General features: G+C 41.3%; 1 protein-coding gene across 1 annotated transcript in view; it reads right to left on the minus strand.

Moving 5' to 3' along the window:
* The window catches only part of LOC128520545 (Fc receptor-like protein 5), a 192,135-nt gene that overhangs the window by 117,865 nt on the left and 51,190 nt on the right, over window positions 1–23,080 (minus strand). Inside the window, exons 7-8 of the mRNA XM_053494830.1 lie at window positions 12,816–12,848; window positions 1,326–1,358 (exon numbers count right to left, since the gene is read on the minus strand). Of these exons, the coding sequence (XP_053350805.1) occupies window positions 1,326–1,358; window positions 12,816–12,848 (66 nt within the window). The remainder of the gene's footprint in view (window positions 1–1,325; window positions 1,359–12,815; window positions 12,849–23,080) is intronic.

Raw genomic sequence — 23,080 nt, forward strand, 5'->3', positions numbered from 1 at the left:
TGTCCTGTGTCCTGAGTTCCCATTACATTTAGGCATTTGGAAGACACTCTTATTCAGAGCGACTTACTGTACAAAAAGTTTACATCACTGGATAGATACTTACACTGGGTTACTAGGTTACTAACCAAGTAGTAACCTAGTAGCTCATAGTATAAAGATGCAAAGTTCCCAAGTCAGCTTACATAAACAGCTTTGAATATAAAATTACACATTTATCATGCAGATCATCAATTTAACTCATTAGGTGTACACTGAGCATGCACTGCCATACAGTATGAGGTATAAGTAACATTCTGTATTTCACATTCTCCCATAATCACCTGCTTATTTATACATTTAATGAACAAAAATATTGCACATTTAATGCATATATAACAGCAAGGCTCATTTACCCAGTGCAATTGTGTGATGTTGTGATGACTGTAATAATTCTGATGACTCTTAAGGGGATGTAGAGACTTCATAATTAAATGTGAAAATTTAAAGTAAATAGAATGAAACTTTGAAAAGTTTAATGTTACTGTAAGGTGAAATGTGACTTTGTTACAGTGTAGCCCAGCATAGTCACTCACTCCTGGTAAAGGATTAATATATTACTAGCTGTGACTGCAACTTCATTCACGTGGCATTTTGAAATTGTATTTTCATCGCAAATTGACAGACATACTTTAACACTTTAGTACATTTTAAACCGCAATTGCACACTCATGAGCGCATTTTATGCAATGAGTGTGATGAGCAATGAACTAAAATTCTCTTAAATGTCAACTTTTAAATAAAATTTGTAATCAATATGAAATGAGTTTCACTTTTTGAATTGAGTTACTGAAGTAAACCAACTTTTCAATGATATTCTAATTTATTGAGATGCACCTGTGTGTGCTTGTATGTATGTATGTAGGTATACACACACACATACATACACACATATACTGTACACACACTAGGGAACCCAGAGGAAACCCATCAATCACAGGGAGAACATGCAAACTCCACACAGAGAACAAAGCTAAGCTTCAGATGTAACAGTAGTATAACCCCTAAGCTTTAAAAAAAACAAAAACATTAAAAAGTATTATATTAATATATTAGATTATTATGAATATAAAAAAATAGGTAATGTTTCCACCAATTACCCAGAATCAGAGTCTTTATGATAAAAAAAAATGACAATTAGAATTAAACAGAAACAAACTATAAAGTTTCTATAATAAGACACAGAGTGTACTGTAGGTCTTTGATATATAAAATGAACAAATCTGAAAGCTGAAATTGCTCCAATATTTTATGTGTTATAAAAATTAAAGTAATAAACTGTCACTCACTTGTTACTTGTGTAGACGTAGGTTCAGTAGACACTGTCAGAAAAAAAATACATATGTATGTACATTCAAGAAAAAAACATTATTCTAGTAAGACATTAAAATGATGAACATTACATAATTATAAAAAAAAATAAAAACAAACATCCAGTAATAAATAAATAAATACGCAGTGGCAATTCTGGAAAAAAATAAATAAATAAATAATTGCTGTCTCTTTCAGCATCACCACAATATGGTGAGATGTCCCTTTTTTTTGGGACATAGACATAAGACCCCTGATTTAATGCGGGGATGGCAGTCATGGTTTCATAATGCCTACTCAGAAACTACCTTATTTGTTCCGTCCAGTTCCTTGTTAGGTAAGTTACACCCCTAAGATCCTATGGTATAGTTTACTTACTCTCCAACCACAGTCTAAGCTGCTATAAATACAAACACTACATTTGATGCATTTTAAAACTAATACACACCTGATACCTTAACACACACTAACAGTACTAACAGTTGCACGTCGAAAAATTTGCATCAGGAAACATCCAGGGAAAATGCGGTTACAAGAAATCGGCAATCCTATCCAAACATTTCGATTTACTTTATGAACTAAATCGTTTACCTGGAGAGCACTACATGTGAAGCCTATCCCCATTTCCACTATCATGTGATGATGTCACCAGGTATTAAATGGCTTCCTGTTGTTGGTGACGTAGCTTCCTGTTTTAGTATCGGTGCCGCGAAAGTTTTGCATTTGTATCAGCGTTTAAATTATATAGCTTTTTCGTTTATACAATAATAATATTAATAGCAACTAGTTTTTACATCTTCATACTATTTGGCTTCGCCTTTTTCCCCCGTTTTTTGCGCTTTTTGGAGAACGCGCACGTTTCTTCTTCTAAGAACAACAAACGGAATTCAGCTCAAAACAACTAAACCCCCGACTCAGGGTACGTTATCATGTCTAATGTTCAGCTTGTTCAGTGTTCGTTTCGTCGTTAGTGGTAATTTTATTTGTGATAGATGTGTGTTAGTGAGCACTCTGACGGAGAAGATAGCAGCGTTACAGGAGCGCATCGAGACTTTAGAGAGGGTTAGAGAGTGTGAGAGCAGCGTTATTCCCATAACGGACAGTCTGGGTGCCGCACGTGGAGATAACCAGCCCCCGATTCAGGCATTAGAGCCCTTACAGAGGAGCGAGTGGGTGACGACTCGTTCAGCCAAAGCTAAGGCTAAGGCTAGCCCACCGGAGCACACCTCTTCTGCTCTTCTGCGCAATCAGAGGTTAGCAAGAATAACCTTATAGAGGTGTTCAAATTAGCGAAGGCGATGTCCGATAACGTAATATGCTCTGGTCCCATCCCAATGAGACGTGGCGACATAGCTTACAGCAGGTTATGGTCCCTGAACCGCTGGATGTCCAGGTGGTGCTTCGAAAACAACGTGGGCTTCATAGATAATTGGAAGACCTTTGAGGGCAAAGCTGGCCTGTTACAGCAGGACAGTGTCTATCCCGCTCGGGAAGGTGCTGCTCTCATTTCTTGTAGTATAGCTCATAGTCTCAGAAGAGGCCTAGTTAATCAGTGACAATACAGAGCCCAGACCGGCTAAACCAACCGTCTGCTAGCTGCATAGAGTTGTCACTCAGGGTTCTTTATATTAAGACTGTGTCTGTTCCCCGAGCTAAGCAAAAATTTAGAAAGACTCAGAAAGCCTGTTTTAGTAATTTAATTAACACAAAGAGAACTCAGATCATACTAAATGGGCAGCCGGCACCTCTGATCTGAAGCTAGGACTGTTAAATATTAGATCTCTCACATATAAAACAGTTATTGTTAATGAAATTATCACAGATCAGGAATTTGATATATTCTGTTTAAAAGAAACCTGGATTAAACAGGAGGAATATGTAGCTTTAAATGAAGCTAGTCCCCCTAGATACAGTACAGCTACATACTCCAGCCTCGGTTAACTGGTAGAGGAGGAGGCGTCGCAGTTATTCACAGTGATAATTTGACCATTATACAAAAACACGGACACAAATTTCTCATTTGAAGTTCTCTATAGTAACATAACAAGTGTAGCTGCAAATATTAAGTCAGCTCAGTTGATTCCACTAATTGTCATTTACAGACCTCCAGGGCCGTACTCTAAATTTCTGATTTTAATATTCATTTTGAGAATCTGAAAGACCCTTTGCGTAGAGCATTTATGTCCATACTGTGTATGTGTGTGTGTGTGTGTGTGTGAGGTTAGAGTAAGTGGAGACTCTTGCTTTTAGCCCCTCCTGTCTTCCTTTCCTCATCTTACACATTAAAACTTTCTTCTTTCGTTTAAACACACTCACACACACATTAACGGAAAGACTGTTGTTCTGTTCAAAATTATTAATGCTTCACCGCTTTTTTTTATTTTGCTCACGACAGCATAACAGCTTGTTAATCCATCCTCGTGTAATGATGAGATGACAAACTCGTCGATGCCCGTTCTTTTATTTTCTGCGTTGTCAGGTTATATTACAAACTTTCGGGTGGATCCTGCATTTAAATCCAAATAAAAAAACTATTGAAGAACAAAACTCAAGCTCAATATCCTATCCTAAATCTCACATTCGCGTTCACACACACCGGACTGCATTACCCACAATGCAACTTCCGCACTGGACTACACTTCCGTAAACAGAGGTCATAAATCAACGTCTCTCTCCCCCTACACTGTTTTATTTTAAAAAATAAAAAGCAATAAACATCGGTAATGACACTCGTGTGAGCGCAAACTAACAGAATCACTGCTGTAAAGTAAAACAAACAAACAAATGACCTAGTACCTTACCTCTAAAAAGATTTGCGACAGAGTTTCTTCAGAGAGCAGAGTGTGTGTCTCTTGCCTTCATTTCTGTGCGCGCGTGTGCGTTTGTGAATGAGGGTTTCACACACACACACACACACACAGCCGGCACAGTGTCTAATTACGCTCGCACACACACACACACACACACAAACACACCGCGATGAGGAAGAAAATAGATTTTTAACCTCTGTATTGAGAATTTCTTTTGCCTTACTCGTGCACTCACATGTGTGTTATAAGAAACAACGCGCTTCCAAACACTTAATAAAATATGTTTCACACACACGTAGTCACAGTGTTATAGTAAACAGTACACGCGTGCACAGATGTTGATTATACCAGTAAGAGACGAGCACTAAGACCCAGCAGGGGAGACGATTCCGCAGCGCAAGAGAGAGAAAAACCGTTGGCTCAGTTGTGATCACATGACGCTCGTCGTCTAAACAAGAAGCGCATGCGTGAAACATGATACTCGGTGCTCGTAAACCAAATGCTCGTTTTTCAAGGTAAATTTCATTTAAAATCTTTGCTCGTCTTGCAGAACACTTGTAAACCGCGTTACTTGTAATCCGAGGTTCCACTGTAATTTATGCAGCTGTTTAAATACTAGCCCTGTCAGATCAGAACGTAGAATACTTTACTTCCTTTGAAAAGAATGAACTAATTTCACTCATCTCTTCTGCAAATTCATCAACCTGTATATTAGACCCTATACCGACACATTTTCTTAAACAGATAGTACCAGCAATAACAGAACCCTTCTTGAGAATAATTAATTTTTCATTCATCATTGGTTATGTTCCAAAATCTTTTAAATTAGCAGTTATTAAACCGATTATTAAGAAACCTGACCGTGACCCCTGACAGCTGTCCAATTACAGGCCAACAAACCTCCCCTTTATCTCTAAGATTCTGGAAAAGATAGTAGTGGAGCAGCTATGCTCATATCTACATAGAAATATCTTACATAAACTGTATCAGTCAGGATTTAGGTCTTATTATAGCACAGAGACAGCACTCGTTAAAGTGGTAAGTGACCTCCTATTGGCCTCTGATCACGGTTGTGTAACCATGCTTGTACTACTTGACCTTAGTGCAGCCTTTGACACCATTTATCATAGTATTCTTCTTTACAGATAAGAAAATGTAGTAGGAATTGAGGGTACAGCCCTCTTCTGGCTCAGATCCTATTTGACCGATCAGTATCAGTATGTATACTTAAATGGTGATTATTCTGCATGTTCTCTAGTGGAGTTTGGTGTTCCACAGGGTTCAGTTTTAGGGCCACTGCTTTTTTTCCCTTTACATGCTTCCTCTGGACAACATTATCCATAAGCATTGTATTAGTTTTCACTGTTATGCTGACGACACACAGTTATACATCTCAGCAAAACCTGATGAGATAAACTAGCTTACTAAAGTTGAGCAAAATGTGCAGAACATAAGAAGTTGGATGCTAATTAACTTCCTTCTGCTTAATCCAGATAAGACAGAAGTTCTAGTCATAGGACCGCATACAGCTAGAAGTAAGATTCTAGATCACTCTGTAACTTTAGATGGCCTTTCTGTTCCATCAAGTGCAACAGTAAAAGACCTCGGTGTGATTATAGATTCCAGCCTTTCATTTGAAGCTCATGTAGATAATATCACCAGGGTAGCATTCTTTCACCTCAGAAATATTGCCAAGATAAAAATATATTGTCGCTAAACCATGCAGAAAAACTAGTTCATGCTTTTATCCCCTCTAGGTTGGACTACTGTAATGCCCTACTGTCTGGCTGTTCAACTAGGTGCATAAACAAGCTTCAGCTAGTCCAGAATGCAGCAGCGAGAGTCCTCACTAAAACCAGAAGACACAAGCACATCACACCTGTCTTATCTTCATCTCATTGGCTCCCTGTGAAATTTTGCATTGATTTTAAAATTCTACTCTTGACATATAAAGGATTAAATAGTCTTGCACCGCAGTATCTGAGTGAACTGCTAGTGTCTTACTTCGATCAAAGGATGCAGGCTGCTTGTCAGTACCGCGTATTATGAAAAATACAGCTGGGGGCAGAGCTTTTTCTTACAAAGCCCCAAAGTTGTGGAATAGTCTTCCAAATAGTGTTCGGGACTCAGACACAGTCTCAGTGTTTAAGTCCAGGCTAAAAACCTTTTATTTAATCAAGCATTTTTATAAATAGATGTGCCTTAGGTAAAGGAGCAGATCTGGGGGACTCATGGATGTAGAGTATTATGGTGAACTGGTATGTTAAGATGCTGTCTTCCCCACTCTCATTAATCACTCAGGTTTGTTGACGGTGAGGTGATTGGTTGCTTTCATCTCAGGGAGCCCTCATGTCTGTGTTTTCTTCTCGCTGTCCCTTTTAGTTATGCTATCATAGTTAGTCCTGCCGGAGTCTCTGCTTGCACTCTACAGTAAATATACATTTACAAAATACATTACGTGACTGCTAACTGTTATCACTCCTCTTCTGCTCTCTCTCCCCTCTTTCTCTTCCCTCTCTCCCCCTCTCTCTCTTTCCCTCTCTCTGTCGAGCTACACATTTACATTTAGGCATTTGGCAGACGCTCTTATCCAGAGCGACTTACAAAAAGTGCTTTAAAGTTTACATCATTGGATACATACTTACACTGGGTTAACTAGGTTAAGAACTAAGTGCCATTAGTCCAACACAACTGGGAAAGGTTTTTTTTTTTTTTTTTTTTTTGGCGGGGTACACATGTCGTTCCTGAGCTGCCAGTGATCCAGACTTCCTCTGCCTTCCTGACCTGTTTGACACATCCTGGTGCCCCGCTTCTGGTTGGAGATCTCGTCACATGGATGCCCCATGTGTATCTTTGGGATGCGTCTCGTGTCTGGGGACGGTTTCACTCTACCTAGAAGATGGTTTGGCCTCGACTGGTGTTGGCAGCTGTTTCTCTGAGAACTTGACAGTTCGATAGTTCATACAAGTCTACCTGAGTTTTCAATAACTAACTGGACTTCATATTAACATCAATTAACATCAACTGTTATGCTGAACTGCCTGCCAACTAACACACAGTATGAATGCAGATCAATTCCTGCTCTCTGTTTCACCCAAATGAGGATGGATTCCCTGTTGAGTCTGGTTCCTCCCAAGGTTTCTTCCTAGTACCATCTCAGGGAGTTTTTCCTTGCCACTGTCGCCCTCGGCTTGCTCACCAGGGACTATCTGACCATTTTTATTCATACACATTCAAATTCCATACAAACTTAAATAATTCTTTTGATTGTGTAAAGCTGCTTTGGGACAATGCCAATTGTTAAAAGCGCTATACAAATAAAATTAAATTGAATTAAATATAAGACTATACTGTAGTTCATTTCAAATTGAGACATCACCAAAATTATATGGTGACTTAGACCATGCGTCAGGGAATGACCCCTCTCCCTGCTCCCTGCGACTTTCTGTACTTCTTGCTCATGGTTGGACTTTATTTTCCATGTTGCACTTCTCAATGGTTTTCACCTGCACCTAGTTTACCACCCTGATTTATGTAAGCTGTTAAGCTCTTTTGTTTCATTAGTCAGTGTCTCACATCTGTTCATATACTGGTGTACCCTTGTAGTCGCTTTAGGGTTCATTTTAGTTGTCTTTGTACTGTATTTCATGTTTCTTTATGTATTAAAGTCTTAACATCTGCAAATATGCCTTGCCTGCATTTTCCCAACTCTGACACCATTGTTATGCACTGACTAAGAATCTTCTTCTCTGTTTTTCAGCTGTTCCCTTTCAGGGGTCACCACAGCAAATCATCTGCCTCCATCTAACCCTATACTCTGCATCCTTTTCTCTCACACCAACTAACTTCATGTCCTTTCTCACTGCATCCATAAATCTCCTCTTTGGTCTTCCTCTCGTCCTCCTGCCTGGCAGTTCAAACCTCTTTTTTTCAGTGTCACTGTCACTAAGCCGTAGAGCATCGCTGGTCTCACCACTGTCCTGTACACCTTTCCTTTCATCCTCGCTGATACTCTTTTATCACACAACACACCTGAAACCTTTCTCTACCCATTCCAACCTGCCTATACTCGCCTTTTCACCTCCTTTCCACACTCTCCGTTGCTCTGGACCGTTGACCCTAAGTACTTAAAATCCTGCATCTTCTTTACCTCTGATTCCTGTATCCTCACCGTTTCTCTTGGGTTCCTCTCATTCACACACATGTATTCCGTCTTACTGCGGCTAACCTTCATTCCTCTGCTTTCCAGTGCATACCTCCACCTCTCCAAATTTTCTCCCACCTGTTCCCTGCTCTTGCTACAAAGCAATGTCATCTGCAAACATCATAGTCCAGGAGGAAACTCCTGTCTAACCTCATCTGTCATCCTGTCCATCACCAGAGCAAACAAAAAGGGGCTTAGAGCCAATCCTTGATGCAGACCCACCTCCACCTTGAACTCTTCTGTCACATCTACAGCACACCTCACCACTGTCTTACAGCTCTCATACATGTCCTGCACCACTCTAACATACTTCTCTGCCACTCCAGACTTCCTCATACAATACCACAGCTCCTCTCTCTGCACCCTGTTGTACACCTCTAAATCTACAAAGACACAATGCAACTCTTTATTACCTTCTCTGTACTTCTCCACCAGAATCCTCAAAGCAAATACTGCATCTGATGTACTCTTTCTAGGCATGAAACCATAATGCTGCTTACAAATGTTCACCTCTGCCCTTAACCTAGCTTCCACTACTCTTTCCCACAGCTTCATTGCATGGCTCATTAGCTTTATGCCTCTATAATTGCCACAGCTCTGCACATCTCCCTTGTTCTTAAAAATTGGCATCAATACACTTCTCATCCATTCTTCTGGAATCCTCTCACTCTCCAAGATCTTGTTAAACAAACTAGTTAGAAACTCTACTGCCACCTCTCCTGAGCACTTCCATACCTCCACATCCAAAGGCTGTTGGTATGTCATCAGGACCAACAGCCTTTCCACTCTTCATTCTCTTCAACGCCCTTCTCACCTCACTTTTACTAATATTTGCTACCTCCTGCTCCACAACAGTCACCTCTTCTACTCTTTGTTCTCTTTCGTTTTCCTCATTCATCAACTCTTTGAAGTACTCCTTCCATCTTCCCTTTTCCCCTTTTGGCATCTGTCAGTACATTTCCATTTCTATCTTTAATCACTCTAACCTGCTGCACATCCTTCTCATCTCTATCTTTCTGCCTCGCCAACCTATACAGATCCACCTCACCCTCCTTACTATCCAATCTAGCATACAAGTCCTCATATGCTCTTTGTTTGGCCTTTGCACCATACGCAGCATCTCCCTGTACTCCTGTCTACTCTCTTTAGTCCTCTCAGAGTCCCACTTCTTCTTAGCTAGCCTCTTTCCCTGTATACACTCCTGGACCTACTCGTTCCACCACCAAGTCTCCTTGTCCACTTTTGCCTTACCTGATGGTACACCACGTACCCTCCTACCTGTCTCCCTGATCACATTGGCTGTAGTTGTCCAGTCAACTGAAAGCACCTCCTGACCACCCATAGCCTGCCTTAACTCCTCCCTGAAGACTACATAACATTCTTTCTTTCTCACCTTCCAGCACTTCGTGCCTCTGCCTTTTTCTTCTTCACCTTCCTCACTACCAGGGTTATTTTACACACCACCATTCTGTGTTGTGTGGCTACACTCTCCCCTACCAACACTTTGCAGTCACTAATCTCTTTCAGATTACAACGTCGACACAAGATGTAGTCTACCTGAGTGCCTCTGTCTCCACTCTTATATGTCACCCTATGTTCCTGCCTTTTCTGGAAGAAAGTGTTTACTACTGCCATTTCCATCGTCTTTGCAAAGTTCACCACCATCTGTCCTTCTACATTCCTGTCCTGAAGACCAAACCTGCCCATCACATTTTCGTCACCTCTGTTCCCTTCTCCAACATGTCCATTGAAGTCTGCACCAATCACCACTCTCTCACCTCTGGGAATGCTCTGCATCACTTCATCTAACTCATTCCAGAATGTCTCCTTCTCTTCTAACTCACATCCTACCTGTGTGGCATAGCCACTAACAACATTTAACATCACCCTTTCAATATCCAGCTTCATACTCATCAACCTGTCTGATACTCTTTTTACTTCTAGAACATTCCTAACAAACTCCTCTTTCAGGATAACTCCTACTCCATTTCTTTTCCTATCCACACCATGGTAAAACAATTTGAACCCTGATCCTAAGCTTCTGGCCTTGCTACCTTTCCACCTGGCCTCCTGGACACACAGTATATCCACATTCCTTCTCTGCATCATATTAACCAACTCTCTTACCTTCCCTGTCATAGTCCGAACATTCAAAGTCCCTACTATCACTTCTAAACTATCACTGCCTTTCCTTTCCTCTCTCTGCTTTTGAACACGCCTTCCTCCTCTCCTTTTTCGACCAACAGTAGCCCAATTTCCACTGGCACCCTGTAGTTCAACAGCACCAGTGGCGGTCATTGTTAACCCGGGCCGCAACCGATCTGGTATAGAAATGATATTTGTGATTCGCATCATTGATTTGGCAAATGTTTTTACATCGGATGCCCTTCCTGACACAACCCTTTGCATTTATCCAGACTTGGGACTGGCACAAGAAGACACTGGATTGCACTGACTATGCACAGACTAAGAATAAACTCTGATTTTATTTCCTTTCAGATGGTGAAGATTACTCCTTTATTGATGATCACACAGAAGGCTTATATGAAGTGTTTATCAACGCAAATATCTCTCACACTCAGATAATCAGATATTTTTATATTTTGTATGAATTATTTTTATGTATTTATTTTTTGGGGCTGTAAAACAAATAATTTAAGTTTCCATTATTCTTATGGGAAAATTTAATTTGGTTTACGAGTGATTTGGAATACGAGCCCACTTGCGTAACGAATTATGCTCGTAATCCGAGGTCCCACTGTACATTGAAAAAGCTAATTACATGAGTGCTCAAATGTAAGGCAAACACAATTTTTTATTTATTGTGTATATTTTACTTAATTCAACCGTTTAAGTTATATGAAAAAAAACGTTGCTACCAGCCCACTATTATTTTTTGTTTAAATTTAAAGATGCCCGCGCATGTGTGCAAAAAGACGAAGTACAACAAAGAATATAAAAGTGAACAATCTTTAATAAAGTTAGCCTAATACAATATTGTTGCCAATGCTGAAGCTAACATGATTTTGTTTTAGTCTATTCGCTGAATACAATGCGACAGCACACTCTGAGGTGACACCCACAGAACCCCAGTTACTGTAATACCTCTAATCACCTTTCATTCACGATTGGTGTAAAGTTATCAAACCGGTTTCGCTGCTGGGGGAATTCGCAGAATTGAGGGGTTTAAAACGATTTAACAAGACTGAACAAACCTACATGAAAGGTGAGAAGATGGATTACACTAACTGAGCACGCTGTCGCGTTGTATATACTGTACAACACACGTTTATCAGCCTTTTGATCAAAACGCTGTCTATTGTAAAGTGAAAGTACTTTACAAAAGATGAACAGCTTCATTTCAGACATAAATTCACAATCACATCACATTCCAGCTATTATTTCCAGCCATGGTTAATTAAATAATTATTCAATGCTGGACACAAACAGCAAAAAACGTGATAATTATTATAAAAAGCCCGAAGCACTTCATGTTCATAAAATAATATTTATTTAATATGGTAATATTGTTCATTCATGTCTTCTGATGAAGTCGACACATTTTTACGTTTTAAATAAGACATGTTGGCATATTCACGAATCAGGACATTCGCATCAGATAGCCTACTATCAGGAAATTAAATTCATTTTAAGACCATTTAAACCGAGGCATTGCCATGTCTTTCATTGTTTTGTCCCTGTTAAGACATTACAAAAACTATATAAGAAACTTATTAGGAATTTTAAAGCAAGATTTTGGGCAACTCATTTTATCATTATGAAAATAATATGAAGCACATATACAGTACACACATTCATCATGAAAGATCTGTTGTAAAACAAAATAAAATTCATGTTTGCTTTCGCATTGGGAAAAATATTGTTTTAGGCTAACTAATTCTTCATTGTACTTGGTCCGGCTTTTAGATAAATCCTTCCATGCGCCATCTGGCGGATATTCAGTGAAGCACAAAACATTTATTTAAATTTCCGAATGTTGCTTGCCGCAAGTCGTGGCACGCCGCGCGCCAAATTGCGGCATCTCGCGGGAAAACCTGCGAATTCTTAATAGCCACATCTGTACATTTATTTAAATTCTAATATGTTGCTTGTGGGATTTGCCGAAACTGCAGGGGACGAATTGCACCTTTCCGCAGGAAAAAAAAGGGTACATTTGTGTTTGTGTGTTTGTGTATATATATATATATATACACATACATATATATATATATATATATATATATATAGCGTATATATATATATAGCGCACATATATATATATATATATATATATATATATATATATATATGTACACACACAGAAACAAACTATAAAGTTTCTATAATGAAAAGTAGTTAGTGTAGCTCTTCGATAAACAAATGAACAAATCTAAAAGCTAAAGTTGTTGCAATACTTTGTGTTATAAAAACTAAAGTAATAAACTGTCACTAACCTGTTTCATTTGTAGACCAGGGTCCAGCAGACACTGTCCAGATGAGAAAAAACAGCTTAATAAAGTTGAGCAATGTGTAAAGGATATAAGAGACTGGATGCTAACAGTGGCGATTTCTTTAAGACTGCAAGGGAAGCAAATAATGTCCCCTATAATGTCACAAAATTAATGGTCAAATTATGTACTCTTGTATTAACATTTTATTGACTAAAAATGCGTTAGAAAACGTTCATCTCAAAGACGAGTTCGTTCAGAATCAGTTAGATATAGCAAGTCGGCTGACTTGATTTTCTTTTCATACATTCCTGTAGCGTCACAGTGCATTCTTGCCTCTTCTCCTTGTTTCAGCATTGTAAAGTAAGTTCGTTCATATAATTAAAGTAGCTTGTGAAAGGGGAAACTAGCCAGCTAGCAAGCTGTGCATAATGGCAGACGCAGATGGTGCTAATATTGTTGACTTGCTTTTGGCAAAACCATTTAGTAGTCTTCCTTACGAGGGGAGACTTAGAATTAAATGACAGGGCGGACCAATGGCCAAGATTGATCTGGTGCAAAAATCAGGAAAAAAAATAACAGGTCTTTTCAGCTCTTTTGGTATGACAAGATGAACTGGCTGACTGGAAGTGCTGTGACAAAGAAAAGGTGCTGTTAGCCATGCCTGTTGACGAAACCTTCTCACGGAATGAGATGTGGGTTTTGGGGATCTGGGTAACCTTGACATGAAAAGTGCAAAGAACATAATGAATTTTATGATAAAGGCCTAATATGAGCTTCCCCTGTTTCAAAAGCTGGCAGCGGCCACTGGATGCTAACTACAGTAGTTACCCAATTGGAATGTTTATTACCGTCACGCTCACCGCCGTGTAAAAATGTCAGCGGCCAAAATAAATTAGTTGCATTTCAAAGTCATTCGTAAAATGGCCGCCATGTGGCGCAAAGTGACATTTTCGCATGTTGCAGTAAATACAATAGTGACTCTTATATAGCATATCTCTGTATCTGTTTATGGTTTTTAAATTCTGGATTATTTCAGGTACTTTAAACACATTGTTGTGTCGCTCATGTTGGCTCATATGAGATGTAGTTTACAAATTAACAAATGGTTGGGTTATTTTGACCCAACAACTGGTTTATTCATTATTCTCTCGTTTCTCCAAATGGCAGCCTGCAAAATGTTCGAAATATTACTTTTATTGTGTCACAGGTGTGGTTTTAAGAGTTATTTAGGGAGGAATGCATGTGTATTCAGCTCAAAACCTCCATCAGTTATTAAATATAGCATCTATTTAGAAAAAATGCCCCAGCGATGTCGGAGCTTCAGCAAATCTCCCGGCATTCTGCGCATAACACATTTTTTTTTTTTTTTTTAAACGTGGGCTATTGTTTTTTACTTATAATATTTGTTGATTAAATTTAACTGAGGTTTGGGCTCAGGGCTTCGATTCGGCATCGTAATCCCCCTCTTTAATTTACTCCATAGTCTAAATCAGCGCTCAGCCGCACGCAAGAAGTTTTCCAGAGCGCAACGGCAGGAGTAGACTAATGATTATGAATACATCAGGAAAAACAGCAAGCAGACTGACTCTAAACATTTTAAAAAACGTTTGCGTTCATTTTCTGACGCACTCAAGTTTACCAAAAACAATACAGAACAGCGCACCTTAACCATAAAGTTTTTTTCGTTATTGTGAGTGCGCCTAAATAAAAGTTGAGTCTTATAAAGGCCATGTAGCTTATATAGTTTTATTATATAGTTTTTGCACATTAATCTGAGTCCTCATCTGTTAAATTTTTGAGGACAATGTTTTTTCACCTTGTCACAGCGTGTGCCCAAATCAATATCGCTCCTCGCTCACTTGTTAGGCGGCCTCCCGTTCAGATATGCGAAGGAGCAGGGCAGCGGAATTAGACACGGCTGGTGAACTATCCTTGCTAATGATTCCAGGCTTGCACCCCGCACTATAAAATATTTGGGGTTTGTTGGGTTAAGTGGATTTTACTACGCGGTGTGAGTGCGACGCGCGCGCAACAATGCGGAAGTCTGGCATGCAAGCGGGGCAAATGGAACGCGTCCCAGGGACTTCAAAGAAGCGGGAGATGGGAGGGGCCGGTCAGGCCATCCGCAGAAAGCAGAGTCAGAGCGAGCAGACGGACAGAGGCAGGAGCTGCTGTCCTTGCGGGCCTACGCTGCCACTCTGTCCGCTGCTCACCAGCCCGTGCCCACATGCCAACCAAACCTGCATGTGCATATTCCTTTCTTTCCATCCTCACTTCTTTAACACTTTCCTTCCCATTTTTTCCCGTAAGAACTCAGTTGCGCTGTACCACCGCTGGGAAAACCTTATAAAATACAAGTTAAAGACAATTATGATGATCTGTCACGGCGTCCGCCTGTGATGGGCGTCCGCACAAATCTACTATCGCTACTCGCTCACTCCGTAGGCTCCCTGAATAGGCGGCAAAGGGACGGAGCCGCCTATTTGTGCCGGCTGGCGATAATATGATCTTGGGCTTGCTCCACATTATAAAAGCAAAGCAAGAGTTTTGTCCGAGGTCCGGGAAGTACGTGATGTGATGGAGAATAGGAAAGTAGCATGTGAGTGAGGCGATGTGACGTGCCCCAGGGACTTTAAACAAGGACACTAGAATTCCACCCTTTGATCTCCACGCTGAGGACAGTGCGAGAGCTGAGCTGCGCTGAGCTTGCCCACCCTCGCAGCCCCGCTGCCGAAAAGGAAAAGGCTGCGAGGACGTTTGTGTTAAGTTTTTAGCATCAACAAGGACTCGTGCCAGCAATCGACAGCGGGAGAAGCGCCTTCACGAGGGAGCATTCAGCGCTGCCTCTGCGTGCTCAGTTCTGCCACTCCACGCACCGACACTTATCGTCAGCTGTGTGCCCGCATGCCAGTGTGGCACAGCCCCCGGAACTGCACATGCACAGCCTTTATCCCATTCTTTCCATTCTCCCTCCTTCAACACTTTCCTTGCCCATTTTACCTAAATAAATGACCCTTTTCCCGTAAGACGTCGCCTCGTGTCCGTGCTTTATGGTGCCGCCCGTGCAACATGAGTCGAACCCGATACAGATCATAACAGTCTACTACATTTTATTCTTATAATAATGTAAAAACACAAGTGGGGCTGAATGACAGACATCAGCTGACGCAGTAGAACGTTCTGACAATGTTATATTTTATGGTCATTTATTTCAGTTAAACAAATTTAAAGAACACAAGATATAAGATGACACAAAACCCTACACGCGTCTTTTCTAATTACACATGATAAAAATCTAAAGGCTCACTGTGTTACGTTTATTTTGTTTAAATTTGATCCTAATAAGATTTAATTTAATTTGAATTGTACATTTGTACTGTAATTTTAGTACTTTGATTATGAATTTGTTTAACTACAATGTTTTACTTGATTTTATCTGCTACTACGTGCAGGTCTAAAGGACCGCGTCTTATTAATCCACCAGAGAATGAACTAAGGCATGAGGCGTCAGTCTGTAGTTATATAGCGCCACTCAGCAGGAAAAGCCAGCGAACGCACAAAGCCAAATGCTACCGTCAAGCGGGGCAACGGTAGAACCAACATTTCGATTAGGTAACCACTGTAACTTTCTCCTGCTTAATCCTGATAAGACAGAAGTACTGGTCATAGGACCACAAGCAGAATCATACTGTAACTTTAGATGGCCTTTCTGTTCTATCTAGTGCAACAGTAAAAGAACTTGGTGTGATTCCAGATTCTAGTCTTTCATTTGAAACTTATGTAGATATTATTACTGGATAGCTTTCATTTACCTCATACATATTGTCAAGATAAGGAATATATTGTCACTAAAAGATGCAGAAAAATTAGTTCATGTTTTTATCACCTCTAGGTTGGACTATTGTAATGCCTAACTGTCTGGTTGTTCAACTAAGTGCATAAATAAGCTTCAGTTAGTCTAGAATGCAGCAGCGAGAGTTATCACTACAACCAGAAGATACGACCACACCTATCTTATCTACTTTGGCTCCCTGTGAAATTTCACATTGATTTTCAAATACTGCTTTTTACGTATAAAGCATTAAATGGTCATGCCCCGCAGTATTGCCCACCACTAGAGGGCAATGTTTTGTGTTTGTAGTTTTTGTTTTTAGATTCAGTTCCCTTTCAAAGGCTACACTCGATGCTGCGTGAAAACGCTATGGGAAACATCTTGTCATGTTGCCGGTTGTGAAGCATGTGTGTATCAAACACGCCAAATTTTGGCTTATATAACCTCGGTCGGATGATGTCATCTGATGAGATGCACCTGCAGGTTATAAATAGGAGTGAACCGGAAACATTTCTCAGATCTTTTGTCTTCACTGACCTTTTTGTGTATGCGTGTGTGTTTAAACCAGCAAAATAAGAAAGTGTTTAACTCACCGATATGGCAGAGTTTTAATTGAGATATCCCTCCGTGTCTGATAAATACATATCGGAGGGCGATCTCTACACTTTACTGCTTCGAATAAAGTGCTCGCGCGCGCCCCGCATTCCTTGAGAAGCACCGGGCCGCGGCGCATTTCTGGGGCTTAAAACGCGTGTATCCAGCAGAGCTGTGAGAGACGGATTTAAAACTCCTATCTCTCACTTTCTCGTTGGATCGGGAAATCCCTCTGCGCCTTTTGAGAATGGGCAAGGATAAACATTCTTTCTCGCTCCACGGGGATGGAAATAGCACCCAAGCACTAAAAAAAAAAATTTTTTAAATAGACGGCAGGTTCTGTCGGGTGGCCGGGGGGCGGAGCCTTAACAACACTCTCTCCCTTTTTCTTAGCAATCTCCATATGAGTTAACCCTTTCATGGAGTAAGCTGTATCTATCCTGTGTTTTCCTGCCATCTACTTTATTTATTTGTTTAAATATAGTTGAGGTGGAAGCGCAGGGTTATATGATGACACCCAGATAGAAAAGACGCTTCCAGGCTATCTCTCTTCTGCGACATCATCCTCCCTGAAAAGCTAATACTTTCTTTCAAGCTGTGTAGACTTTTATCTTCCCAGGAGGGGAAAAGCTTTTTAGGCAGCAGGTCTGGTTGGTGCTCCATTGCACACCATGACAGTTTTGCAGGTCTACCAGGCTGACCTGCTGAGAGACTTGAGTACTGGCGGGGCTCTTCAAGATAGGGCGTTCTGGAATTATGCCAGGCCACAGACTTATGGCTGAATCTTAGTGGCATCAAGCATAGGATCGCGCATTCCTCCTTGATGCCCCTATTTCGCCTTCCGGCCTGTTTGGCAATGTCGTTAACTCGTTCGCCACTAGGTTCATGAGGCAAAGTTATATGAACAAGCCTCCTGAAATTCCTTCCCCGCCGTGCTCAGGAGTCAGGACTGTCGGCCAACCAGTCTCGACCGGGTCTGACGCTGGCAAGGCGTGAAACACACAAGGAGAGTGTTTTTGAGCCGGGCATCCCCTCGTAAAGATTGGGCTGCGTCGCGCCGCGCTTCGCAATCCGCCTTAAAAGAGCTCAGACTGGCATATTGTCTTCTTCACAAAGAAGCCCTGTGGCTCATGTGCCCAGGACCATGGGGGTGGCCCCCCAATGGGGAGAGGCACGCAGAATTCCTTTCGAGAATGAAGTGTTCTCCCTGGCACCCCAGAAGGTCGGTGTTTTTGCTCTGCCACCACTGGTGTTTCAGGCAACACCAGTCTCCAATAAAGTGTTAGCTCTTCGTTTTTTCCTGCCATGTTTCAGGATGCCGAACATCTAACATCGAAATCAAACCCCCCCCCTACCGCTTCAAAATGTTGACTGTCAAAGTGATCTCTCAAATCCTACCAAGCGATTGATTAAAAACAATCGATTGAAGGACGCTTACTTCATATAGAAATATTGCCACAACACAGGAGGTTCCTAAGGTCGCTTTCAGGGGCAGGCTTACCAGTATCGGGTCCTTCCATTTGGTCTAGCTCTCTCAGCCGCACATATATGAAATGCATGGATGTAGTTCTGGCGCTTACGACCCCAGGGCATCCGTATTTGAATTACATAGACGACTGGCTGGCCCAGTCTCAGTAACTAGCGCTTTGACATCAGCATGTCATCCTAGCTCATCTTTGTTTCTTAGGATTGAGACCTAACACCACGAAAAGCGTGCTCTTTCCTGTTCAGAGGACAACATATTGGGTGTTACATGGGACTCGATCGTAAGCGGGCACAGCTGTCTCCCGCTCGTGTCGAATCCATTCTCAACACCCTCAAGGAACACCTTTGGGCCTTCTGCACATGAGAGCATTTCAGTTGTGGGTAAGAACCAGTGGATTTCACTCTAGGGCCAATCCCCAATAAAGGTTACGCGCCAGGTGCTTCGTACCCTTCCTATGTGGTTCAGACCCCGGTTTCTGACTTTGGGTCCCACTCTTAGTTCGTCTTGTCATCGCAACAATGCTAACGACAGACGCTTCCCTCATGGGCTGGGGTACGGTCTTAGATGACCGTCCAGCCCAAGGGAGCTGGAGAGGCCATCTTTTCGCGCGGCACATCAATTGCCTCGAAATAATGGCTCTATTTCTGGCCCTAAAGCACTTCCTCCAGCAGTTGAGAGGCTACCATGTCCTAGTGCGGGTGGACAACACTATGGCAGTCTCATATATTAATCGCCAGGGCGGACTGTGCTCGCGCCGCTAAATAGCTAGCGCACCAGGTTCCTGTCTCTCAGGGCGATTTACATTTCAGGGCATATGAATGTGGGAGCAGTTGTTCTGTCCAGTCAATCTCTGACACACGGGGAATGGAAACCCCACCCCAAAATAGTCAGTCAATCTGGGAGAGATTTCAGGTAGAAGAGGTGGACCTCTTTGCCTCGCAAGATCAGCAAATGTCCCCTTTACTACTCTCTGACTCTTCCAGCTACCCCGGGTCTGGACGCCGTGGCCCGTACATGGCCCTGGTTACGCCTTTATGCGCTTTTCCTGATAGCTCTGTCCATCAACAGTGTTTGCGCCTCTTATTGATAGCGCCCTGATGGCCGACCAGAGTGTGGTTCTCGGATCTAGTATCCCTCTTCAACGGCTCACCATGGGTGATTCCAATGAGGTGGGATCTTCTGTCTCAGGCGCAGGGGACGATATTTCATCCCTGGCCCGAGTTTTGGAACCTTCACATTCAGTCCCTGAATGGGACCAACTAAGTCAAGCTGGTCTTTCAGCCAGCGTAATTAAGACTATTCTAAGTGCTAGGGCTCCCTCCCCTAAAAGAGCTTATGCCCTCAAATGGAATGTATTTGAAAGTTGGTGCATGACGAAGCAGGTAGACCCAGTCCACTGCCGAAATGTTTCAGTGCTGGAGTCTCTGCAGGAAAAGTTGTCTTCGGGCTTGTGCCCTAGTACCCTCAGGATGTACGTAACTGCTATTTTAGCCTGCCACGTCCTGATTGGTGGGATTACTGTGACACGGTCCCTTTTGTGGGTTTTATATATCGTGCTCGAAGAGCCAATTGACACTCTTTTTTTTTTTAACCACTAGAGTCAGCGCCTCAGGTTTCTGACCTTTAAGATGATTTTTCTAAGGGCCGTTACCTCTCTGAGAGGATTGGAGATCTGTCAGTCTCCCCATCCTGCCTAGACTTTGCCCCTGGGCTAGTTAGGGCCATTTTGCATCCTCACTGAACTATCTTCCAAAAGTTCCATTCTCAACATGCACCCTATTGTTTTTAAAGGCTTCTGTCCTCCCCCTTTTACAGCTTCGGAGCAGGAGAGACTTACTGTGTCCAGTATGTGCTCTTCAGATTTACATCCACTGCATCAGCCAGTGGCATAAGTCAGAGCAGCTTTTACATGTTTTGGGTCCGCAACCGGGGGGCGGGGGGTGGCCGCCACTACACTGGGTGAGAGATGCTATTGCCCTCTCCTAGGAACCAGGGCTCATTTAACCAGGGGGATCGCCTCATCTGCTGCACTAGCAGGAGATATTTCTCTGTTTATCCAGATAAGTCTCTTAAACGCCTTCATAATATGTGATGTTAGAGTGACGGGCCTGTAGTCGCATAATTTCTTTATGAACATTACTCATGCACATTAGCATATATACTGGACATTTATGGACATTGTACATTTGCAAATTTAACCACACTTGCACTCACCCAGAACTTTCCATCTGGTTTTTGCACATCGCAGACTATGGACATTGTACATTTTTATATTTATGCAAATTTGCACACTTACCAGGACATTTCCATTTAAATTCTTCTCTATTTTCTATATTTGTATAGATAATTTTTTTATTGTTAAAATATTTTTATATTATGTTTTCTATAGCAAAACTTACTTTATTTTATTATCTATTATTATTTATAACATTTTGACTTGGAAAATAAACAAGTCTTGGTTTAAGAGTACTGAGTATCATATATTACGCATGCGCTTCTTGTTCTGACGCCGAGGATCACAGGTTGTTACAGCCCGACCACAACTGAGCCAACAGCCCTTCTTGCACTGGGGAATAGTAGGAAATCGTCTCCCCTGCTGGGTCTTAGTGCTGGTCTCTTACTGGTATAATCAACATCTGTGCACTCGTGTACTGTTTACTATAAAACTGTGATCATGTGTGTGTGTGTGTGTGTGTGTGTGTGTGTGTGTGTGTGTGTGTGTGTAAAATATATTTTATTTTGTGTCTGTATGCATGTGTGTACAGTGCGCGTGTAAAGCAAAAGCAAGTCTTATTAGAGAGGTTAAAAATCCAATTTCTGTCTCTGCTCAAGCCTCAGCCTGCTCTGTGAGTCTGTGTGCGTGCGTCATTGGACATCATGCCACACACACACACACACACACACACACACACACACACACACACACAGACCCCTCCCTCCTACTTTCGCCTTCACAGACACACACATAATTTTTCTTTCTGTTCTACACAGAAACGCTGCTCTGTCGCGATTCTTTCCAAAGGTAAAGTGCAGGTTAATTTGTTTTATTTTTACTTCAGAGCAGTGATTCCATTAGTGTGTTGCTCAATAGAATGTCATTAGAGAGATTTCTTGTTTATTTTTTGACAAAACATTGTTTGAGCGCCTGCACGCACAAACAAAAACACTTATCTGTCGGGATTTATTTTTACTTTTAATTTTCTGTTAATTATTTTTATGTATTAATTTTTTGGAGCTGTGGAATGAATAATTTAAGTTTCTTTTATTATTTCTTATGGGAAAATACAATTTGATTTATGAGTGTTTTGGAATACAAGCCTGCTTCCGAAACGAATTATGCTCGTAATCCAAGGTTCCACTGTATTCCTTTTTCACAGTTAGAATTAATTTCCCATGATGCACTTGTCAATGGTTTTCACCTGCACCTAGTTCACTGCACTGATTTGTATAAGCTGTTAAACTCTCATTTTTCATCAGTTAGTGTCTCACATCAACTCACACGCGACTGGTGTCCTCCTGTTACTGTCTTAACTCTGACTAATTTCAGTAGTGTTGTAGACAGTTTCGGATTCAGTTTAGTTGTCTTTGTACTTTATGTTTCTTAAAGTCTTGACGTTTGCAAATGTGCCTTACCTGCATTCCTCCAACTCTGACACCATTGTTATGCATTGACTAAAGCCCAATCCCAATTCTACCCCTTACCCCTACACTTAGCCCTACCCCTCCGTTTGGTGCGTTCATGTGAAGGGGTAAGGGTGTCTTATTTCTCTTTTGGTTGGAGGGGTAGGGGTAAGGGGAAGGGCCAGATAGCCCTCCAAACGAAGATTTTTCGGGACCTCATCAAACGAAGGGCTAAGCTAAATTTTCAAGATGGCTGCTTACTCGAGCAAGCTGACCCATAAATCTAAGTAATTTTTGCCATTAATAAGGATTTTTATGACAAGTTTTCATTATATGTATATTACCTTTAGTCTCGTGTTTGTGTTTATGGTGATGTTTTGTAAAGAAACGTTAAAAAAAAAAAAAAAACTAAAGTTTGCTAGCGGATAGCACCGATTGCGCGATATTACAAAAATATATTTTTATGTCATATACACTTTACTGCATGCTACAAACAAATATAAAAGTTCAGTAGCACAGCAGTTTGCAGAGCATTTGATAACGCATTGATTGTTTTGCTTACGGCCATATGTGTACATGTAAATGAACGGATACGTATGATGACGTATAACAGTGTTGTAGTAGTGTCCCATTTCTTAGGGGAAATATTTTAACCCTTTCCCTTTCCACTTCGTTTCAAGGGACAAGGGGAAGGGGCGAGGGGTAGGGGAAGGGGTAGAAAATAGAATTGGGATT

This window comes from Clarias gariepinus, chromosome 1 (genome assembly GCF_024256425.1).
Source record: "Clarias gariepinus isolate MV-2021 ecotype Netherlands chromosome 1, CGAR_prim_01v2, whole genome shotgun sequence".
In the NCBI taxonomy this organism is placed as follows: Eukaryota; Metazoa; Chordata; class Actinopteri; order Siluriformes; family Clariidae; genus Clarias; species Clarias gariepinus.